General features: G+C 38.5%; 1 protein-coding gene across 2 annotated transcripts in view; it reads right to left on the bottom strand.

Moving 5' to 3' along the window:
• The window catches only part of LOC100651761 (disintegrin and metalloproteinase domain-containing protein 10), a 157750-nt gene that overhangs the window by 99329 nt on the left and 33523 nt on the right, over nt 1-24898 (bottom strand). For both annotated transcript variants that reach the window (XM_003397306.4, XM_048408055.1), the window contains exons 3-4: nt 19004-19157; nt 6068-6189 (exon numbers count right to left, since the gene is read on the bottom strand). In XM_003397306.4, the coding sequence (XP_003397354.1) occupies nt 6068-6189; nt 19004-19157 (276 nt within the window). The remainder of the gene's footprint in view (nt 1-6067; nt 6190-19003; nt 19158-24898) is intronic.

The raw sequence follows: 24898 nt of genomic DNA, 5'->3' as shown, positions 1-24898 counted from the left end.
TTTACTTTTCCACGCTTCAGTAACAAGTATCCTGTCATAAATTTCATACGCTTTAAGAGTAATACATTACCACTCCCCCAGAGAAACGTCGCGTTAAGGATATAAAGGAAAAGGATACTACAGACTGCTTTTCTCACAGATAGCTGGTAACAGTACATTAGAGTTTTAACACGGCACAAGGTTTAAATACAATATTCACACAGAGTTTCAACATCCAACGGCATATACACGATATCGTGTAGACAATATCGTATATACTAGAATATGCTATAGAGAACAGTCCTCCAACAACGTGCAATATTTGGAAACGGGAGACAACCTTAGCAGACTGCATGACAAACGCGGTGAGAACAGAAAGTTCCAAGCCACGAATCTAAGTCATAGAGTTTGGATGGCAGTCGATGAAAACTATTCGTAGATGGAAATTGCTTTCGACGAATGGTTCGGTAGAGATGTGCACAACGGCGTTGAATTCGCTCGACACCGATGGTGGCGAGGGTGGTGATCGTAGGGGTGGTTTCCTCATCTTTCGACGTCTTTAAAGAAAATTGCAATTCCTCGTAAGTGACGTTTCCCCTCTCTATGCGGACGTTTCTTTTTCCTTTCTTCTCGGCTGCCTCGTGACTCTTAGATGATTAAAAATATCCCCGCCCCTTCTGTCGAACACCGCGGGAAGCATCCAAGGACATTGCAAAATAGCCATTTAGCGCTCTAGCGTCGATGAACGAAGAAAACGTCATTGTACGATCGTCGTTCGTCTAAAGATTCCTGGTTTCATCCGTATTTTCGGAGAAGTTGTCGTTTCGATGCTAATTTACGAGAGGATTATGAAGAGCGGATGACGGACGACTGCCTTTTATTAGACAGTGGACCGATGACTGAGCTAATCGGGGATTAGCGTGCAAACAACTCACTTAAATTGAAACTTTGTTTCCCTCTTTTCAGGCTTGTTATTCGCGAATTTTAAAAGATAGGAATCCTAATAAATTCAGAAACTCCTTTCGACGAGCTGTCACGAAGCTTCACCGATTTAGTGGTTCGTCCGTGTTTGGATTCAGTTCACGCTTCTATTTCCGGTCTAGTCTCTTTTATATTCAGATACATTCGTTTTGATGTCAATCTTTTAATCCAAGATAGGTGAAACGTAGGTTAATGAATGGCAAAATTAATGGCGTTTTATCATATAGTGACGAAACGTTACGATGTGCTAAATGTATCGTGTAATTCAAGTTTGTTTACACGCAGCCAGTGCAAAATTAATATACATTTCTCATAGCGATGATGGTTTTAATATTTGGAAAACATTTCGTGTTTTAGCGAATCGAACATAATTAAACGCATTAAATAGAAATGAATCATGGCTGGTGTTGTAATTCCGTGATTGATTGTATACACGCGCAACGAGCTTAATTAATAACGAATAGTTAATAAATAACGGGATCGAGTAAACGCGGTCCTATTCTCTTAATACCGGAACACTGTGTTTTCACCGATATCGAAAACCAGGCGTCTATGAAAGCGTTAAAATTAATACGAAATTAACATCGAATCCTTCCTCGCGTCATTCTAAATAATAGTTTGGTAAAAATACCTTGATTCTTGAATATTTTTGTCGTTTTAAAGCTCTCGTGAGCGCAAAAGACGCATTTCTGACACAGGACTTTCTTGATTTCGACTCAGGCAGAGAGAAATATTTTCGTCTCCGTTTCCAACTCTCACTTAAATACACGTTAATATCGTTAAAACGATGACATAATGTCTCAAGAGCTAAATCTCGAATGTTTCACTCCCGGCTTGGCTATTTCAAATAGTACATTAGGATAAAATCCAAGAGAAATTACCAGCCGCTTTCAAGTTTTAATTAGAAAAATGTATCGCCCCGTCAATTTTTTGTCGTGGCAATGCACTTTTAATCACGGTGCTCGTGCCCCTCGCCGAGGTGATACATTCATTACGCCCAGACTATGAATATTTATATCCTTTACACGGATTTTCGTTATCTTCTATGAGGTTGCCGTATAACCGAGGTATCGTCGCGTTATTATGCAATTTCCACTTTACAACAAATCGTCGATTGACTACAATGTCATTGTTTTACATCGAGTTGAATTAAAAACAGAAGTGGTTACGAGCAACTATAACCGTTCACGAAAGTAAAATTTTTTTAAACAACGAACGAGCGAAAAATTCGCTTTACAAAGCAAGCGCGGAAGAATTTCTCGTTTTCCGCGTTTTTCTCTCTTTTGCCGTTCGGCAAAAAATTTACGCGCCGATGAAATTTAGATCTGCGTCTTTCAATTTTCACGCTTTTAGCGTGGAAAACGCGGCGTTACGTGCGCGGCACCGGTGACCCGGAAAGAATACGAGTTTTTAAATTTTATATTTGTCGAAAAGTGTATAAAGGGAACGGAGACGGACTTTTGTTGTATTTCGGTATGGATACAGTTCTAAGGGCAACCTGTGATAACGTTTGTCCGTGTAAGGTAGCCATAAACATAGGTGTAAACGTGTACTCGGGACTCGGGACCATGGTGCAGGTTTTTATATGTATAGGGAGAAAGAAGCACACAGAAACATAGTATGACGCATGCAGACGGTCCTGTTGCTAAAAGGGAGGAGTTTTGAGACGCCAACGAGGAAGGGACTTCACAAAGTTTCGGATTTTCAACTCGATTTACTCCTTCAGCGAGTGTACTTGCTTTTATGCCAGGCCCTGTTAAAGCTCGATGCTTCGTTTGCTTAGGTTTACACTGTTACATTGAATTTTGAGTGCTCATATTAGCCGCCCGTACTCGCTATTTGACTTCCGCACACGTGTTTACACGCGACTGCAACATTCTAAATCGAATCAACCACTGCACCCCTTTATTTAATTTCCTACTTTCTGTACGTATGGTGACTTATTAATTGGACATCACAGTGTTCCAGATATCAATATTCTATACATTTCATTATAATAATGTTATTGAATTAGTTGTTCATAGATGTATTAAAACGCTTATTAGCTTAGTAGTTAATAGTTAATAGAACTGTCAATTTTATTTATTATATGCACACAGTATTTTGCGCCATAAGTGACAGATTAAATAACGTATTTAAAAAACGACCAATTCGTATTTTTATGTTTTTAATTCCATATTTGTTCGACTGCTGTAGAAGATTTTTAGCCACTTTTTTTTTATGTATATTCTGTATTCTCAGTTGTTCAGTTTTTGGATTTCTTTGACACGGACATTTTGATTGAATTTTTTTAAATTTCTACCCACCAGTTTTGTTACACTGTTATATTATTTAAGTATTATTTAACACATGTAAGCTATATTTATCACAGTCGTATAACGACATTTTATTCGGAAATACGTGCATCTTCATTTTTAGGATATTTATATATGAAATCATTTTATTCTTTCTTCCTAATAGAAAATAATTGTTGGTTTTCTCAGTTTGGAAAAACTCTGCACGGAGAGAGGATCGAATTAAATAGGTGAAATTCGCAAAAAACAAAAATACACACACACTGCCTCTCTCTCTCTGAAATCGAACCTGGGCCAATTTATTCGAAGACAAGTACCCTGTACAGGGCACGACCGTAGTTCCTTTTCATTGGTTTTATTATCCTGATATTATTCCGAATATAGTACTGCAAGAACATTAATTCACGTTAATTTGGACTCGCCGATGTAGCACATTATCGTAAACTGCAATAAATGGTTATCCAATACTCAAAATTTCACAAGTCACTCTTCTAAATATCGTATTTTACAGAAAGTGATAAAATTATAAAAGTATGTTACTTTATGTATAAACTCTAGTTGCTAATCGTAAGTAATAGAAAATTCACTAATATTTCGTAGAAATTGAGTCCATTCGTTGTTCTTATCTTCTATTAGGTTCAGTAATAAGTTCATTCAATTTTTTTAAATAAAGTAGATACATAAATGGATTGTCAAAATATAATTTAGACTCAAACTCAAACTGAATAAAAATTTCAATATCGTTAATTGACAGCAACGCTGCCTCATTAAATGTTTGTTTCGTTTATCGATGACAATCATATTTAAAGGATTCCACTTTTATCCCCATTCAAGTATGTTAAGCTTGTTAGTAGCACTCGGTGTCTAAAAATTTCTTAAAAATTACCCAGGCTTGTCAACGAGCCACTCTGGCCAGGAGCAACGTCACCTCGTAAAAACCGTGGAAATGATACGAGGGCGCATAAAGTACCGCAGTGGTCGAGCGAGCCGGCATATTGGAAACCATCCAATAACCCACTTGGCTTGCTGTATCGTTGCCACGAGAGAGGTAACAAACGCAAAAAAGAGGGACAAGCAGAGGTGTAGAGGGGCAGGAAAAGAAGTATGAAATAGAAGCAAACAGAAAGATACGCGAAATAAAAAAAAGATGAAGAGCGACAGAGCGAGAGGAGGAGAGGGAGAATAGAATAAACAAAGAGCAAGGCGAGAACGGAAAAGAGAGTCCCGCGGCGTAAAACGAGAAATTGGAAGGGATGTGGAGGAACGATAGGCCGCGAGGAAAAAAAATGACAGAAAGGGATAAGACAGTCGCGATGAAATTCAATGGCCGCAAATTTTCTCGAGAATTTATTACAGAATTTATCACGCTTTCGGTGGGTTCAAAGTTGCAACGAAACGTGGAACACGGACGAATCGGCCGTGCTTTTCGCCAGCGATTTCGATATTCAAATGGTCGCGCGTGTAATTATGTTACACGTTATTGAAATTTCGTTACGCGTCGTCCGTGCGTCCGTAAAGGAGGAGCAAGAGAGAGAGGGGCTTTAAAATTGATGTAATCGAATAACACGCGCGAGAAACGTCCACGTGACTCGAATCTCGATGCTGTGTGCCATCTGCTCGTGACAACTGACGCTGCATTGTATTAAAAAATATTGCAGGTTGCTCTTGTGGACGCTCGTGCTACGTTAATCGAAAATGAAAAAACATGCCGGCGAAAATATGTGACGAACGAGAATATTTTGGTCAAATATCTTTGGGCGCTTTAATTTCGATTATTCATCCAGTAACTGTTTGCAGTATTTTTTAGAGGAATTTTTAACCTCCCCAGAGACGAGAATAGTTCCCAACTATCTATCGATCTATTTGACCGACACTCACGATGAATCCTCGCGAACAAGCCAGTATATATACAGCTTAATATCGTCGCGATATTTCGTTGGGGAAAACCGGTCGAAAACTCCGGCCAGACTATAGCGAATCGATTCACGTCTGCATTTTAATTTCACTGGCAGGATCTTGGTTAAGAAAGAAAGGGAATCGTCTAGTGGCTCTTTCACCACCGACCAACCGGAATTCGCCTCTTTTTTCCTCCATCCGCCGACTAGAAGATTCAGAAATAAGCGCGAAGTGCTTTCATTAGAGTCAGCGCGTGAATTTCTCGTTGGATGCGTCCGGTTCAAAGCTCGATCCCTTGTTGGTTATCGTACACTGTATTTTCTTCTATAATACATTTTTTTCTTCGTTTCCCTTCTCTTTTTCTCTCTTCTTTCTTTTTCTTTCTTTTTTCTTTTTTTTTAGTACGTTTAAATATATGAAAAATGCGAGAAAAAATTCCGAGGAAAATGAACCGCAAACGTTTGAAAGTAGTCCGAGTTGAAATATCCACGGTAATCAGCGAATGGATAATTGAATTACGGCAACGAGTTGCCACGGTAACAAAAATTGTTCACCTTTAAACTAAATGAAAGTTGAGAGATTGTTTTTTATCCCTTACTGTGAGGAATATTTCGCCGAGTGGTAATGTATGTAATTTCAAGCAAACGCGAGGACCGCGCGATTATTATTTTCTTTTACTTTGACATCGAGAACCGCGCAGTTCTGACAATTTCAGCATAATGAACCGGGCTCTTCAAAAATGTTGGAAATCAAATGCCAGGCTCTCCCGTTTTATTTTATAGCGATTTCGCTTAATGTTCACATTCAAGCGCGTTTCGTTTTAATGGATTACCTCTGTGCTATTACCGATCGTGCCTGTTCGCTCGCGATGCCCCTTTTCCACTAAAAAAATTCTAACAAACTCGTTGCCCACTTACCCTCAAGGGTTCCGCTGTAGGCGTGCAATGGGTCGAACGCAATTTGTCGACCATTTGATCCCTCGAAGACCACGTTTTCATCGAATAAGCTCGTATCCCTCGTAAGCCTCATCTTAAAGACCCTGGAACAGAGAGAAGATCAGATTACACATAATTGAGGGATAAAAGTTAATTTTCTTTCATCTGGTACCAATTTCTGGTAATTTATACTCATACGTGTAGCAATCAAGTTTGTCTATTATTACATGAGCAAGTAAATTATCTAGTTATTTCAATCTAAAATTTCATCATAACCTAATAAAACTTTCTTATATGTCAGAAAATAGATTACATGTAGAACTCGCATAAATTATGTGTTCGTTGTATAATAATTTCTACGTAAATGCATGAGCAATCGATTATTAGATATTAGCGCACAATACATTCCGCGCAACTTACCGCTTCGTTAAAACATCTAAACGTTACACCTTTGAGGAGTAAAAAATAATGTTTTCACGTAATAATCGAATAAACTATGCGCTGTACGTAGTTCAAAATGGATACCACGATCGGCGATAAATGCTTCAATCCAAAATAAACGACATAAAAATAATTTAAACGAATAGATATTCGATCATATTTTTCTTTCGGTAACAAACGTTCATCGACATATGATGTTTTCACGAAATCGAGATACACCGGTATTGTAAATGTAATTCAACTCGATTTATTAGATTCGGAACGATGAATTACAAACGCAGCTCGCCCCTGTGAGGTGCAATATTGGTTTTGCAAGGAGAGGACAGAGTAAAATATATAACATAGCAATAATAGATATAATAATAGTCTTCGTTTGCTAGCTATGAATTGACTTTACGCACAACACTCGATAGGTCGGCTTTTCATCAGCTAGTCGATTCTCAGTCGATTTCCAATTATTCTGATTAACCCCATTTCTCCCATTTTTACTTCCTCGAAAATAAATCAGTAAAAAGTAATGTAACAACGATTTCGCAAAATTCAGGTTTTTCTCGTACTTCGTTAAAAAATTTCCATTCAATTTATATCAGGTCGTTCCGTAAGTAATTTCATTCCCTATTTTTTTATATTTTGAATTTTAATAATTTTTTGAAAAGTGAAATTCAAAGATTATGAAACAATTGAAAGACTCCCTTATACAACAATTTTTACCAACTAATAGTATTAGTAAATTGACAAGTTACAACTAATTGTTTATCATATAGGGTATTAAGGGAACATGTAATTTGTTTGGTTAACAAACTTGTTACCACTGTGCAAAGGTATTTATTAGTATTGGTAACTTGTAAAATTTCACTAATAATGTTAATTCAATAGCGCAAGGAGGCTAAGATAATACATTATCATTCAATGAAAGAAGTAAACTTCATTCGTTTAAAGTTACACATATTCACAGACGTTCGTGCCTTAAGTTTAAGTTAGATATGTAAATTACTTATGGAATGATCGCGTATCTCGGAGTTTAATACCAAAGCTTCTAGGCATTTAGACTGAGAAACACTGCGACAAGGGGAACTAAACTTCACGGGACAGGTGTGTCACATAATAATCGCGCGATGTAACGCAACGAGAGCCACATATTACGTTGCAACCAGTCCCTTACGTGTTCGAGCTAGTCGTGCGCGAGGTTTACACGCGACCATGCTCTCGTACAATCGATAATCCGATCGGGAGGGGTCGATGTTTTCACCTAATTATTGTCTAAGCCCACGATAGTCTATCGATCGAGGTCCGCTCTCCTTTCATAGTTAACGTTCCGCTGATTTCAATCATTCATCATGGAGAAAGCTGGCTCGCGTTTGTGCACGCGGATGTCACCGTGATAATGTACCTAATGAGACATTGAAAGCAACGCGTGCAGGATTAATTCGCGCTGATGAAGTGGTTATCGACTGTCGAACGCTTTTCCCCTGTGTGCACGGCTTTATCTCCTACGCGGGGCGGAAAGATTGATGAAACCTGGTAATTTCGTGATCGCACGGAGTCGTCGATGCTTTTCATCGAACACGACAGGCTTTGTTTCTCACGTTAAAGAAAGTTAAGGTAAAATAGCGTTATTTCAATCTCATATTTGAGTCAGGCCAAGTAATTCAGCTTGTAATTCTATGAATATTTATTAAGCGACCTACATTTGAAAACCGACTGTTTGTCTCGTTGGTAGAGACGTGATAAAAAGCAAGATACATCCTTAATATCCTTTCGTTATTACATTAAAAACGACCGATGTCTAGTATACAACAAGTTTGATTATTCCGTGCAAAGTTCCAGATTGAATTTTTAAATATCGAAGCTTACATGATTGGAATAACTCTCTCCTATAACAGTCTTACTATAACTATACATACTATATTACTATATATATATATATGTACTACACATGTACTGTATACGATGGAAATGAGAAAAATATCATTTTCAAGATAACGAACGGGGGTGTCTTTTAACCGAAGACGTAATTTCTAGATCGAGGACCAAGCCCTTGTGGTTTCCGTTCGAGTTCAGAGGAGCTGCTCTATTCTGAAAAGTTTCTCTGTTTGACCTGGATCGCGTGTAAGAAGATAAACTTCGATCTGACTTCTCGGGAAAACAATGTAAACTCGTAAAGTCGAAAGGTAACGGAGGAAGAAAGCGGAAAACGAAGAACGGAAGTATTATATGTAAATGCACAACGATTCGTGAGAGAGTTCATTTTTAACCAATTTATGCAGCAAGTTAATAGCTGATTGTTTTGTATGCGAAATAACGTAAATTGAAGCGCGTTCGACCGTCATACTTTTAGCAACTAATATCACGATGTCAGAGGGTAGCTAATGCAACCAAATTGGTAATGTTATCGTGTACTACAGGGAGCATTAATTAAATTACAGCGACACGTTAATTACCATATCGCTGTACCAATAATCATTTCACACGATGTAACGCGTGATTTAGATACGGTCTGCCTCGCTGGTAAGCGTGGATATGCGCGTAAAAAATTTCGACATCGTCCTTAATGCTCTTCGCGGTAAATTGTTATGCAACCAACGAAGACGATAATGTTCGTTACTCTATATGTAAACCCCGTTAAAAGCGTGTAATAGCAGGAAAAAAGAATCATACATATTTATACGAGCGAACGTCGAAGATTTAACATTCCTGCAAATGCGTAATACATATAAATGCCCATTATGCGAAAGTAATTACGGAATTGGTAGGTTGAAAATTTACATTCAGAGGGAGCGACGAATTCGAATGGCTGGGATTTAATGAATTTCCATAATGGACCGAGGCCGAGACGCAAGAAGAGACTTTAGCTGGATGGAAAAACTGCTTGAAACATGCGCAGCCCCGCTGTTTCTTCAAGAAATACCGCTCGCCTTTGGAACCTCGTTTCTTCCTTGGAAAAATAGTTTTTTCAAGCCAGTACCGTTTAAGCGGAACGAGCAACACTGATTTACACGATTGAGAAGCTAATTCGAGACTCGTCCTATTAAAGAACCGATGAAATAGTCAGAACGAATGTAACTGTTCAAACAACGTTCTCGATTGCTTGAATTTTCACGTATACGAACTGACCATCGTGCCAGAGGAACTCATTAGCCAACAATTTTAGTTAAAATGAGTTAACTAGTTCGTTGTACTCGCACAAGTGACTTGGCTATGAAACAAATCTCGTTAAAATAATTTGTGCCAGTCATTAACCAAATACCAGCCATCACTTAGCTTACAATTAGACAACAAATTCTAACAGTTGAACGAGCACAAAAACTGGAATATTTAGTAGCGAATGGAAAACGAACCAACCAATCAACGGATTAAATCCTTTTTTTAATAAAACTATCCTACGGTCGTTGAGACGCGATCTCTTCAACGCGTCGCCGCTTCGAAACGCAATTCCCCAGCAATTGTTTCGCGACGAAAGAAAAGACAGCATAATATCCTCTTTTCTGTGTAATAACGAGAACCGCAAAAAAGAAGCAGAAAATAAGGAAGCGGATTACAACGTTCTATAACGTGCGTAAACGATTCACTGTCGCGCTATGTGCTGCACGCTAACTCTCATAGAAGTTACTCAACAGTAATCATATTGCATAAACGTTAATGCAACGCGAAAACTGCTGTTCGGAGAGCAGAGTATTGAAAGCCGTAAACAATTTTACCGTGCCATTTATTTCATGATCGAGACTCAATTTCTTTCGCTGAGTCGGTTTTAAATATATGGAATGAGGGTAAAATGGATATTAGAATTAAACGTTAATTTCGTTTATTCTTTTGAGACACGCGTGAGGTTTGATTCGAAGTACGGAAAGCACAGAACTGAAATTGGGAGTTTCTTAGAGACGTCGATTGATTTTATCCCCAAAATAATAAATTGATGATAAAAGTAGGAACTAAGTTAAGTATTAATTCTGAAGGATTTCTTCCCTCTTTTCTTTTTTTCCATTCTTTCCTTTATTTCCCTTTCCTTCGTCCTTATTTTCTTTCTTTCTCCCTTACTTCATTCGTTTCTTCTTTCGCTTTCTTCTTCCCTCTTTCTTTCCTTGCCCCTTCTTTTTCTTTCACATATGGATGTATAGTGCAGAGCTGGGAAAATGACTACCGCAACGACCCAAAGATAAGAGAGGTACCGCTCCCTTATCACTCACAGTCGCGCGTTTTTATATTGTTTTATTTATATATGTGATAATACGCGTATCTTTATGATTGCGTTAGGCCTATCAGAAATGATCAATCAGATCCGTATTCCTTACGCTAGTCAATTTTCCAATTCTGCACAATACATTTCCGCCACTTTCTTCGACCTTTTAAAAACATTAATTGCCATAACAATATGCCATTACATTGGTTTTTTGTCCACGGACAATTTTGTCCAATGGAATATTGTTCACAAACGTATTTCAGCAATGCACAATTTACAAATTGTGAAATTGGTAAAGTTCTATGCAGGCAATGCGCGAATATCGTTCTTTCTCTGTTTAGTTGAGAAATAAGGAGAATGCAGCTGGGTCAGACTGATTTTCATCAACAGATACGGCGTGTTCGACAGAGTAGTACATCCGCAAAGCAGCAATCAACAGTTTCGTCTGATTCCTCCTCGCGTAATTGCCAAGTTTGTCGTTGCATTATGTAAGTCGGTACGTGAGATTACTGTGTGAATCTTAAGGGAGCCATGCATGGAGAAGTTTGCCTGTCGGAAAACATGAGACTCTGTCGCCCCCAGTAGCTCGCGACAAACAGCTGAACGAACACCGGCAGCTGACATATCGAACGCATAAATCCATGACTCCTTACATTTCACTGCTACGTTCATAGTAACTTTTGAAATTGATATATACGGAGACGCAGAGGAAAGTTTGATACGAAAGCGCAACGATATGCATTATGTGAAATAAAAATTGCACGAGGCTTCTCCAACTTTCCACCGATAATCGATAGTGTCTTTCCTATTTCTATCAATCTCTCTAGACGCGATTATCACGATAAATATAATTCCATAACAAATGCTTTTATCAAAGATGTACATTTTCTTAAATACTAAGTTTCTATGATAAGCTGTTAGAGACACATGGATCTGTGACATTTCTATTCTGGAGAATTTAGAAATTTCATTATTTAACCCAAGTACGTCTTGATTTCCAGGTCTTTATGATCCCTTTTCTTCGGCATTTAAATTAAATGAATTATATTTTTGTATATTTCTGCATATTATTAATTTATAATTCCGGCTGTATAAAATGCAAACGAATGATCGCCAGCAGAAGAGAGTCTCTGAATTGTTAAAGACTGAAGAGCAACTACTAAAAGTGGATGCTATCTGGATGAACCGGAAGCTGAACCGCTCAATAGTACGTGCAGTGGGCACACAATAGCGACGTCGATGCACATTATTCACATGTGCCGAACACAATACACGGAGGCGGTTCGCGAAGATGCTGACGTCCATTGGTCGAGTATGCAAACGACGTTCACGTTAGACGGGGAAGGAAACAACTATTCCCAAAGTTTGGATACGGGGTGCGTATCTGCGCGGCATTACTCGCCAGATAGCAATATCGTGTGCAGATTTGCATCGGACGTGCTGTGACATTCTACCTCCGAACGAATTGTACACGTGTGCGCGCGCGTTTTCGAGGAAAGCGAAATATCCTAGAAACGCGACGTTTCTAATTACGATACGACGGCAGTTTCAGATGTTACAGGAAGTCAGACAATGGCTGGTATTTCTTAATTAGCGTTCGTCTGGTACTAATTACCAGCAACAATTTCTAGATAAAAGCGAGCCAGCTCTTAGAGGCCGTTTAATAATATTGCCGATAATTGATTTATGATTCGTGAAAGACATCGCGTTTAGAATGGGAACGCGCGAGAGAAATCAAACGGTATAATACGTCGGCGAATTAACGTTTGCTTGAATTAATTAGAGCAGCCTGAATTTTGTCAGGCTTCCGTACGAACCAAATTGCCTAATAATTCCATCGGCTATTGATTATCAATTAATTTAAGTTTAAATGCTAGCAGGGTAATTAATCCCACGTCGTTCGATATTTATGCAAAATTGAATTAGAATGAGCGAACGTTATGAGAATATTAATCGATTTATTCGGCCATCGGTTCTGTAATGAAATTTTAGTTCGTCCATTTAGATTATAAAAAATTGAATACGTTACACGTTCCCACTTGACTCTATTTCCGGGCTTTCTACTATAATTTCGTATTTAAAGGTTCACATAAAATTCGCTTTATGTTTAACAAGAAACCACGACACTGTGCTTTCAATGTCTTGCGGTGCTGCTCAGCGAAACTCTTTCAAACTTTTCCCGCCTCGTTTTGTATAACATCTTCATTTTGGCAATAACCATTTTGCTGATAATTTAGGAGTTATATTAACACTAAATCTAAAAAAGCCCTTTCTGCTAAAAAGAAAGAAAAGAAAACAAAAAGAAGAAGAAAGACACGCTTCCCACCATCTAAGCGATCTGCCTGTCTGAAATAAGTTTGAAAGGTTGAGCAACAGAGAGATGGTCTGAGAAACGCGAATATTTATGGAAATTCCTGGTTACAGTTGGCTGCATCGTGGCACGAGAATTATCGTCGAGGCACGCGTTATCCCGTTATTGCTCAATTTACGCGAGAACGACGCTCGCCTCCTCGAAAGGACGATTAGTCAGGAGCGGTGAGTGATGCATGTACCATTGAGAAATGGGATTAGTTGCAAGGGTAATGCACGCTCCACCCACGACAACCTCGTTTGCCTCGTAACATACATTCACGAAAGGGACACGTTCACGTGTATATAGCTTCACGCACATCGGAGGAAAACGCGGGAAGTAAAAGCCATTTCTTGCCCTCCCTTACCCATTGCTTTATGCTATCGTTCGTGGAACGACCTTCCCAAGCTGATTAATGCCCTTGGACGTGTCCACTTCCCTATTCCTTCATTCAAATGGTTAAATATATATATGTATATATATTGTGTTAATTTAAAATATAATATATTAGTAATAATTTAAATGTTTGTTTTGTTTATCTTATAAATAATCTTATAAAATGATACATTTATGCGTCTGATAAACTGTAGTCGTTTCTATTGGAGTCTTATTTGCTTAATGAATTGATAATTTCGCTCGACATGAGTAATGTATTCAGTATGATTAAATATTTCTATATAATACGAACAAGCTTTCTTATTCATTCCAGTGTTTAAGTATTTGCTTATGTGAATTAAAATAATACAATACTTTAGCAATAATTTAAACGTTTATCTCGTCCAATCTGCTGTCTTGTTGTGACAGACCAAGTACAGACTCATAAATATAACAGTTAGTTAAAATTGCATAAAATTATATATGTGACTAAGATCAGACATTTGTACTGGAAATTCGTTCGCTTAATACATCCGATAAATTCACTCGATTGTAAGTATTGTAAGTAAGTAAGATGTATAAAGTATAAAGTAAAATAAAGTATAATAACTTCCGGATTAAATACTTCTATCACACTCTTCCAAAGCTTCCTTTCTGAATTCTATGAACAACCTTCCCGATTAATGTTTTTCGATACACCTATCTGTCTATCCATACGTTTTTACTTGATTCTATCTTGAGTCTATTTTTTCAGAAAGTGAAGTATGATATGTAGCAACAACGTCTCAGCTAAATCAGCTGAGATCAACTATATTGACATGACCATATTGCATAAAATGATATATTTATATGTTTGACTAACTTTGGACGTTTCTACTGAAATCTCTGATTTCTTCTTGACTATGGATGTTTCTACTGAAAAAACGTATAATAACTTCATGATTAAATATATGCACTGCACTTTTACAAAACTTTCTTTCCGATGCTATCAACAACTTCTCTGATTTATTAATATTCTTGAACTTGCCCACCTTACTTACACTAATGATTATGGAAATGGTTTGTTAATAAAATAAAAATTTCTCTCGTTTATTACATTTCATATACTACTATTAATGGGAATGAAGAGGAAGCAATCGTTCTTAGCAAAGTAGGAAAATTGAATGTAAATATATTTGGTAAGTATATAGCAAAGATGTAATAAACGTAAGAGGAACAAACAGAACTTAATAGAATCTCTCATCGGTAGCAAAAGATAGTTCGATAAATAGAGTTTAATAAGCAGAGAATCGTTAGTCCATGATACCGAGGTAGAAACACGCGCAGCACCTACAACCCACATGGAGAGAGGTGGTCTACCCTGTTTGCCTCAGTCGAATCGATTTCGAATTGATTTTGGTACACTCTCCGGGGTGCCCTTTTGCCGATCGGCACGTCCGAATTTCTACAATTAGAAGATGTAATTGGCCCGAAAGCAATAAGTATCGATATTAAGGTTAATTGGAAGCGTATCGCCAGTTTATTTGCAACGGTCCGTCCGATTATCACTCATTAATGAACAATCCAATTAAATCTTAAACGGAGGCTGCCGACAAAAGAAACCGGGATTCGACGACGCCAACGTAGCTGATTTTAATTGCATCCCTCCCTCTCTCCATTCGATGGGGTGAATCCTGGGAACAGGTTGGGTTTAACTCGAAAATAACGCTAACTGGTACGTTCCCGTCGCGATACCATTGTCCAAGCGATAACAATCGCTCTTTATCTACCCCTTTGTAAAGCGAGTTAACCATGAAAAGCTGTTTTACCCTTTTCGAGTAGCTCGACCTTCCCGTCTGATAATTCGTTATTGCGTCTTTCTAATTATATTACACCAATATATGTATATGTATAACGTGTAACGAGAAAGAATTGCTCGATTATATATGTTTCCCCGTCGAAAATATTGTTATTCAATGAGATATTTAGAAACTTCTAGTGTTGGTATCGCTTCGAATCTTCTTTAAATGCTAATGAACGATTTATCTTAGAACATTCAAGATTTTTTATATCATTCGGTAAATCGCAATTTAGTCAGCAAAGCAAAAAAAGATCTTGGATTCGACTAGCGCCCATACGTTGCCTGATTAGAAAAAGGTTCATGTTTGATCATCTCCGGATATAGTCGAGTTTTGTCAGGACAGCCAGAAGAGATACGAGGCCATAGAATTCTCGAATTTATCCTCTACTTAGGTTTATCGAGACGCGGGAAGAATTTCAGTTGTTTTCCCTCGAGTTTGATACTCTGGCCATCGTAAAACCGTCCCACCATCGGCCTCCATAACCGAATCAAGCAATAAAAACGAAGTTTTATAGTTTGCAACCCGAAAAAGGTTTTGCGAAGAAAATCTTTCAGGTTTGCTTTCTGCTCGGCCAGTAAACACCGTGGTATGCCACGATATATCAAACAGAATCGTATTCGAATAATATAATGTTACAATGTTAAATACGTTCAGCGGTATGTTCCAGTGTTTTCCAGTGACCCTCGAGTTGATTCTGTCCTAAATTATGGACCATTAAAGCTGTAAACTACGCGGTATACCACGAATCAACCTCTAAACATTTCCGTATTCGAATCGGAAGACGAGCGAATGATAAAACTCGCAATAAATCGAAAAACAGGCTCCGTCGTAAAGCATCTTCACCAACACACCGACCACTTCCATTATATATCCAGACTATCTTCGCGCGTTATCCGTGACCGAACCGAGCATTTATAAATTTCACCGCCACTTTCCGCCGGTATTTTTTCCCCGCCACGTTCCACCGTTCGTGTTTCGAGGAAAATTTAGTGCCGCGGCAGCGAGTGCATCCTCAAGGGGGTAGAGAGATATTCAGGGTTAGAGATGTGGCGTCTCGGCCAGCGTGCACGCGATTTCCCTCGATCTTCGAGGCTGAATCAAAAGGAGAATCGACGCACGAGTGCTAGGTATCCGCGAGTCGAATGGGAACTCTGCTTCGTATCGACCAAGTATCTTCCATTCCATCACGAAGTAGAAGGAACCGACGCGGATGCATCGACGATCGTGAATGGAAGAAGTAGAATAAACTAACAGGTCAAAAAACTGAATTTATTTTACCCTACGTGTGACGAGTGATGGGAGCAGAATAAAATCGATGTCACGGAGTTAGGTAAAGAATGGGTTTGATAAGAAATCAAATATACAGAGAGGAATGGAAAAACAGTGGAACCAACAGTGAAAATGATGAATCAATGGATAAATGAAAGAGAATTTATGAGATAAAAGAATTAAAGGGAATAAAGGATTGTTGATTTTCTGACTTTAATGTGTTTTTACATCGTACATATATGTCTGTATATTAAAACGAGCAATATTTTGAAAATTTTAAAGAGGGTGAAATTTTGGTAACGTGGGATCGAACGACAACCTAGTAAATTTTAAAACTGCTAGATAATCATATTTTTCCCCCGTGATCTTCAGTATATAGGAAATTTTAGAAAAGGGAAGGCAAAAGCACGCATAACAGAGAACGGTTCAGCGACACTGAAACAGAACTGTCGCATCTCTTGAGTGTAACGCGGAGATTTAGAGGGCTCGTGTCGATGGCACTGACAACACAATGACGGTGTATCACGATGCTCAACGAGGCATATGGTTACTGTGTCGAGCCAGTGTCACATAAGGCTGACGATAGTTGCCATATGTAGAGAATATACAAGAGGCCAAACATCCATCTACCTATTACGTCATGCCATTCGTTCGGCAACTGTTACATTATAATGTGTTTCTAATTGATTTTCTATGGTACTCTACCCTCGATGCTATAATTTGCTTAATTGTTGAATTATGGAAATTTGTTCAAGTTTTCCTCTTTATGTACATCTATTGCCTCGTTTATTCCTCCTCGCCACATACCATTCAATTCCAACATATAGAGTGACTTATTATGCAACTGCGGCCACGCTAAGTACATATCACGCTAATTTGAAGCATAATATAATAGCAATAATTTAAACGCTTGTTTTATCTAATTTATCGTCGTGATCGTTATCAAACACGAGTTCATGAATATAACAATTGATAGAGATTGATTATATCGGATGAAACGGTATATTAATGCATCTGACTAACTTTGACCGTTTTTACCGAAATCATATTTGCGTAACGATCGTGTAATTTTACTTGATATAAATAGCATAAATGAAAGATTACTATAAAATAGTAACAACTATAAAATTAATCATTTCCGTGATATATCAAAATATGAAAGATTTCTTTCCAAACGTGTATTCCACCATTTTAGCCCATATTTTATTTTGTCGTCCGCAGTGGTTCGCTTCAACTACTGACGCACGTTCAATTACACGCACAACTTCAGACGGTCGCGTTGGTCCGGACAAAATATAATGAAACAAGTCTCGGTTGGTAAGAAGATTCGGCTTCTTTGGCCCAACTAGGTCCTGAAAGTAGCGCTCTCACAAGAAAGTGCTTTCTACGTGCACAAAACAATTACCTCTTTGCAACGTGACGGGCTAAGCTACTAGCATTTGCTTTGTATTACTTCGGTGCCACGTAGAAAATCATCGTGGCACTAACACGTTAGAAACAGCGAAACTTTTCTTAATCGATGTTCATGTAAGTACGGGCAAGTAGAAAATTACGTTTTCTTTCAGACAAATAACGATCGACGATCACGCGGCCCTGCTATTTTAAATTGAATTTAGTAGAACCTCCATTATCTGGTTCCACTTTAATCGATTACATTTTTATCGAGATGTAAACAATTGACCTACAGAAAAATCATTTTACATATACCATATTCGACATTGCCATATTGGGTACGCAGTTGCCATAGATAACTTTCATATCCATGTTCTATAAATTATATGTTCTATAAAACCTTTTGAAGTTTCATTAGCAGTGTAACACGACTGTCATGATTATATTGATAAGATTTGAAACCGATCTAGAAATATATGTGGTAGTTACAAGATATTGATTATTTTTTTGCAACGATTTGCAATCGAAATATTTGCACGATCAATTTATTCGTTATATTAATAAGTTACAATATTATATGTGACTTTTTGTTATTAACAACCGATGAATGATAATTGATATATATTTTCGGATTAAACGGTGACACTCGATTCCACAAGAATCAATTTAGCGAGAATCTACTGTACTACTAAATGTACTACAATACTAAACGTACTAATTCTCATTTTGTCGTGGAAGAAATTTGAATATTTTCTAGATTTTTAGTAAAATCCCGAGTTCGCCCGAGTTTACCTAACGCCATGATCATTTATACGTCACGGCCAATGTTTGTTCGTTGACGTCGAGCCGAAATGAAAATTTATATTCCTCTGTTACCACGTGCAGGTAAAACGGCCGTTCGTCCATAGATTATTCCGCCTTTGACGGCAGCGAGAAACTGGAATTTTCCTCGATAAAACTTCCCCCTCCCACCTGTTTCTCATTCCCCTGTTGACCGCGTTACCATTACTGGCGGATTTCTTTTTCTTCCTGCATATATACTCGGAGCAAGAGTGGTACGTGGTTTTACGAACCTGTCGAGAGCGTGAAGACGTAGATTCAGCGTCGCGTCTCCTGGATGCCCGGAAGCTGAAGTGTCACGACGACTTCTACTGCGATGTTCCCTTAGAGCAGCCGTGTCGTACCAAACGGCGCTATAGTGTCTGATGTACGATCCAGGAATGATCGCTGAAAACACGAGAAACGTTTCACATTAAATTCGTCATCTTTGAATAAATCGTTAAACATTCAAAAGTATATCGTTAAATTCGTCACGAGCACTCGGCATAATTTTTTTCAAGATTTTCGCGACCTCTTCATTAGGTTCATATGAGATGATTGACTTAATTTCGTGTGAATTAATTGGGACGTAGAAAGGATATTATTTCATCGCTCTGTATCAGTTTGTTCTTGCAGATCACAAATAACTGACCTCCTTCAAAATACTAAAACGATTCACACGTTATCCGAATTAGGCAAAACACAAGGCAACGCTATTTGTTGCTCGCTCTAGATTTTATGGGTTTATGTTATGTTAATAGCTATTGAGATACAAGAAGAAACTCTTACCATTAATGATTTTTTAAACCATTCAGTTGAAACTAAAGATTGATACGTGAAAAATTGAAAGATCAGGTAATAGAATTAAAGCTATTATTGCTCATGAATCAACGATCCTGACATGCTATAAGAAATAAACAAAATTTCTCAGTTCCGAATCAACTATAGAATAGTTTCTCTATCGCGAGTAGAAAATAATTCGTGGTAACGTTGAAGCATGGAATTTTCACAAGAGTTGCAAAACTCAGTGGGACGCGGGTCTCTGGTTTGAAATATCGAGGGATCTAAATGCAAATTATTTCCGTGGTAATACATTTTCTCGATTCGGCGCGCCCTATCTTCGCCGTGCCGTTTCATGCACTTCAAGTCGACATTTATCTATTTACCGCACGCAACGCCGTAACGATTCCAGCCCCTTGAGCTTACAACCCCCGAAGATATTATCGTTCTGCTTTCATAATGCCGCGAGGTGGTCTGAGACGAAACCTGCTGACTTATTTCTTCGAGGCACGGCGATCAATTCTCGCGATTCGGCATCAACAACAAAGAAATTCCACGATGTCGTCTATCTTTTGATAAATAATATTGCCACCTGTGGTCGATGGAACATGGACAACCTTCCGAAAATTCTTGTTCCTCCATTCCATTCAAGGCTCCTTGCTAATTCGATATTAGCCTCAGCAGCTGTTGCTGCCGCATACTTGTCGATAGATGGCAATTATTAATTTTCGGAAACCATGGCGAATCGATATTAGACTACTAGACGTAGCTTAGATAATTTCCCGCCCCATGTGTTGGAAGTTGCAGCTTGTTAACTAGTATACAGTTTAGTTTACCATACACAGTCGCAAAATGCACGGTGATTGAAGTCTCGGTTATTACTCTCGCCACCTTGAATTGCAGCTAAATGTTATGAACATATAACTAAAGACTCGATTACTAATTTTCTCAATTTAAGATGAAATACTTAAGAAACAAGTAAAAAAGAGAAATACTGCTATCTAAGAAATTTAGAATATAATTTATCATACACGTTACTATAAAGCATAGTAACTGAAATCTTAATACTGTGCCTCGCTATCTTGTATTAAAATTTCAAACTAAATAAAAAAGGAACGAAATACTCCAAGCTAAGGAATTTTCCCGCGTGACAGTAGAGAAGAAATTTCTCGAGTCGCGAAACTTTTGAATTAATCTTGCGTAGACTGGAGAACAAAGGACCGAAGAATATTTTCATTAGCTGTGCATTATAAAGTGACTGCGTCGTTATTAAACTATCTACCCGCGCAAACATTTGACGCCGGTAATTGCTCGCCGTCACTTGCATCGGGTCACTTTACACCCCCGACAATAAATGCTCGTCGACCTTTTAATCTTTAAATATTTGCCGTTGCGACGGGACCAAGCACAAATTTCATTCCCACCGATGCTTTTCGCTCTTGAAACGAGTTCGATCGGTCTCGAGAGTCAGCTGTAACTTACGGGCGACACGTTTCTTTTTCCAAAGCTCGTCGAACGCGTTCGAAATTACGCTTCTGTGCTACGTAGATCAACCTCGATTGCAGCTGTTTGCTGGCACCTTCCAGGCGCAACGAGCACCACTTCAAAGTTTCGCTTTTGCTACCAATTTGTATTTCGTTCGCTTCAAAACACCGCGATAACAATAACATTTGTCGTGTTTCACATTGTACGGCGAACTTTTAACTGTTATTAAGCAGCCGAAATAGTTAAATGTTTTTCTACCGATAGCCATCGAGTAGCACCGATATAAAATATATAAAATTAAACGATTGTATAAAATAAAATGTTTAATTAGATAGTTTCAGATTTGTAACAAGAATAGTTTCAATGATCAAATTGCATTCTCATAGATTAGCGATAAATGTCGCATATCAATAAAATTCAACTTTTGCTGTCAATCTGTACTCCACTCAGTTTGAAACATCAAACAATATTAAAATTTGTATATAAAATAGAATTTACAAAATTAGCTGTCTTTATATTAGACAGTAAAAATATTTTACTGTACAAATATTTTATTTCAATTACGAATATTTTATTTCAATTATTGAATTGCGGTGCTGACTGTCGTAAACTGTCTATCATGCCTAAATATCGTGTACGAATAAACACCATTCATTAATTTTTCTACCAATTAGTACTTCGAAACATCACGAAATCAAACATCAAATAATAATAAAATTCGTCTTTAAAATAAAACGAAATATTGAATTAGACATTCTCAGATTTCAACCTAATCTAGTTACAGTGCTGACTCTGATACATCGTTCATCGTCCCCAAGTTGCGCGATATTGACGCGATTAGAGCGATATTGCGTCGCGAGCTCGACAAAAATAGAGCTGTCGCTATTTCTGTCGTCGTTATCGCTACCCATTATCGTAACCGTAACCGTTATTGTCCTGAAATCGCGTATGGGTCTGTGCAGCCCCGTTGAAATCCCATTAATGACGCTCGAGCGGCTTCGAAGCATCGCGATATTCGGGGCAATGTTCGAATCTGCGTCAATCGGCGCGATGCAATTATGACAGCCGATCGGAAACGAAGTTCAAAAAAATGACCTCGATAGGCACTTCACGTCCGAGCGTGGAATAGATATGCTAAATTTCGGTGGCGCGTGTACGCGCTGATATCGTTCGGCCGCCATCACTCCGGCCACTCTCTTGCCGACAGATTTATCCGGCATTTCCGCCGGATATCGCACGCACCATTGAGTGACACGTCCGACCGGTTATCTGCGCGCTGGTTCTCGTCGAAACTTCCGCCGAGAAATCGTTGTCGCAGTGAGAATTTCGAACGAGCTCAACGAAACGCTAAGAGATGTGATTTGTTGCCAATTACGGCGTTAAAATTGTTTAATACGAGATTATTCACTGGTACGTATGTATCTAAGAGCAGAATGGTTACCGCGATTAACCAAAATCTGCGAGTTTTCTAGAGGATCGAAAGATTGAATTTTTTATCTCGGAAAAATGATATGTTGAAAATGCAATGAAAGGGAAGATACGAATTATTAGAAATCCTCAAAGGTTCAGACAATACAGCTGGTGTTAGAGCTATTGATTTCGATTAAATATGAAAGATAGAAATAACACTAACATCGCAGTAAATTCGTGAAATTATATTGTGTTTTATGAAAGACTCACCCATACGGATACGCAACAATATCTCAGAACAATTCTTTTCTTAAGGTGTTACAAATTTAATGGCGCCGTTATCGCTCAAAGGGGAGCAAAATCTTGGAAGGGACAAGAGACCAGGCTATTTAACAGGTCGGCCGGCCGACGTGTAAACTGCTTTTAACAGAAGCTTTAAACTTGCCTCTTTGTCTTACCAGCCGAAACTGTCTCAAAGTTTCATCCTCTTTCGCTTCAAACTCAATTACATCGCTACCAGAGTTGGCTCCGTCTGCCAGCGTTGTGAAGCAGCGAAACTCGGTAGAAGGGGGGGAGGAAGAGAGAGCGGAGGATTTGATAAAACGGAAACCTGACAACCGTTGCCCCCCTTCTGTGTGTTTTGACAAGAGAAAAAATCTGTATGTATGGAGAAAAAACGGCGAGCGGCCTTTATCTCGCTTTATGAATCGTTCGATTTCGAAGACCGTGCAGATGAAATCCGAACGACGCCGTAAATTACTTTTCTGACGGAGTAATATCGAATCTCGCCACCAGTCGATTTCGCCAAACAGCGGAACGTTCTGCAGAGACGTTTGCCAACGTCCTCTGGTCCCGTGTAACAGAATAGTCGCAACATCAGGTTCCAGCAAACGTTTGTGTGTGCATCCATGAATGATGCACGTGTATGTAGGGGTGAGTTAGAAACGCAGCACGACGACTAATGTCTCGTCGAAGCAAGCTGACCCTCTAAGTGAATCGATCATTCCTCCGGACTGGTAGATTCGAGGCCGCAGTTGCGTTCTATCGTGGTGCATGGCTACGCGGACGTGTACAAATAAGTAGCCTCGCCTACGCTTGTGACAAATAGGAAAGGAAATTCGTGTATGGAAACTAAGACGAATTCCGCGTGCAATTTTCTCCGAAGCGCGGGCGCACGAGTTGCTCTCCACCTACTAACTGCAATCGAAACTTGAACATGGCAACGATATATCCACAACCACGGCAGCGCCAGTGGCAGAGCAGTTTTCCAACTTCTTACCGGGTTTGTTAACGCCGATCCGAAATTCCTTGAATTTGATTTTAATCGACGAAGAGTAAAATTCTACCTGTTTCATAAATCACAGGCCATTCGTTTCGTCACGTGTACCTTCTCCAAAATTTCAAAATTCATTCCTTTATCAGCACACCTCTGTTGGGTGACCAAATAAAAAATGTTAATCCTCTGTTGGTCTGAATATATATTTTGTGTATGATCATCTGTGTATATGATATACTATAACTAGGAAAGTGAAACACTCGAATATGATTTAAAATTTTTTTAAATAATCAGGATCTGTGCAATTATCTTTGAAGTTTCTCGTCTGGGTTTCAACACAAAGATATTTTTAAGTCAATCGTTCTATGTCTTCCAGTGGATTTGTTGGTTACCTGTAGATAAGATCACGTCACGACCAAACACCTTTCTATCGTATTGATAGGTGAAAAGAGAGTAAACGAACAGCTATGGCTAAAAGGGAGTCGAAGGGAAATGGAATCTTGATTTCCCATCGCGTGTTTCATCAATTTAAGATTAACACTGTGCTAAATGGATAACAAGCGTTCGAGCTGTCTTTTGTTCACGTTTTTTCCCCTATACTTTGGACTAGCAGACGAGGATGAGCACTTGATGCGTGCGAACCATTGGTTAAAACTTCGGAGACCGATAAAATATTTAACGGAGATACGAACCGACACGGGCTTGAAACAAACTACATGGAATAGACTGATCATTTATTTGTAAAGGAAATAGCCCGCGTCCGGACTGTGTAAATCGTTTCTTTGAAGGTATTATCCAGTGAGATCCATAGAATTCGATCGCAACGTGCTTTCTGCTTATTCCTTCAATTCTTATCCATGATCCATCAACTTAACTCGAATCGAGTTCACTTAGATTCTTTGATGTTGCCTTGATAAAAGACGAGTACATAAATCATTCTTGTAAAAAAGCTATTGGAAATCGAAATGACGACGTTTCATAAAAGATATGGAAAATTATTAACGAATTAATTAATAATAGTTTGTTAGGTGTTATAATTGAGACGAAACTCATAAAAATAAAAAAGATACTATCGACAATTAGGAACCGTGTTTATTTTGATGAGAAATGCTCGACGACTTTTAAGCGGAAATTATCGTTTTATCTATTGAAACATTTCTACGTGAGCACACAAAACAGCTTTATTAAAAATATGATT

This window comes from Bombus terrestris, chromosome 8, assembly GCF_910591885.1.
Source record: "Bombus terrestris chromosome 8, iyBomTerr1.2, whole genome shotgun sequence".
Lineage (NCBI taxonomy): Eukaryota > Metazoa > Arthropoda > Insecta > Hymenoptera > Apidae > Bombus > Bombus terrestris.
Note: the sequence above shows the minus strand (reverse complement) of the source record. Positions and strands in the feature narration are given on the sequence as shown.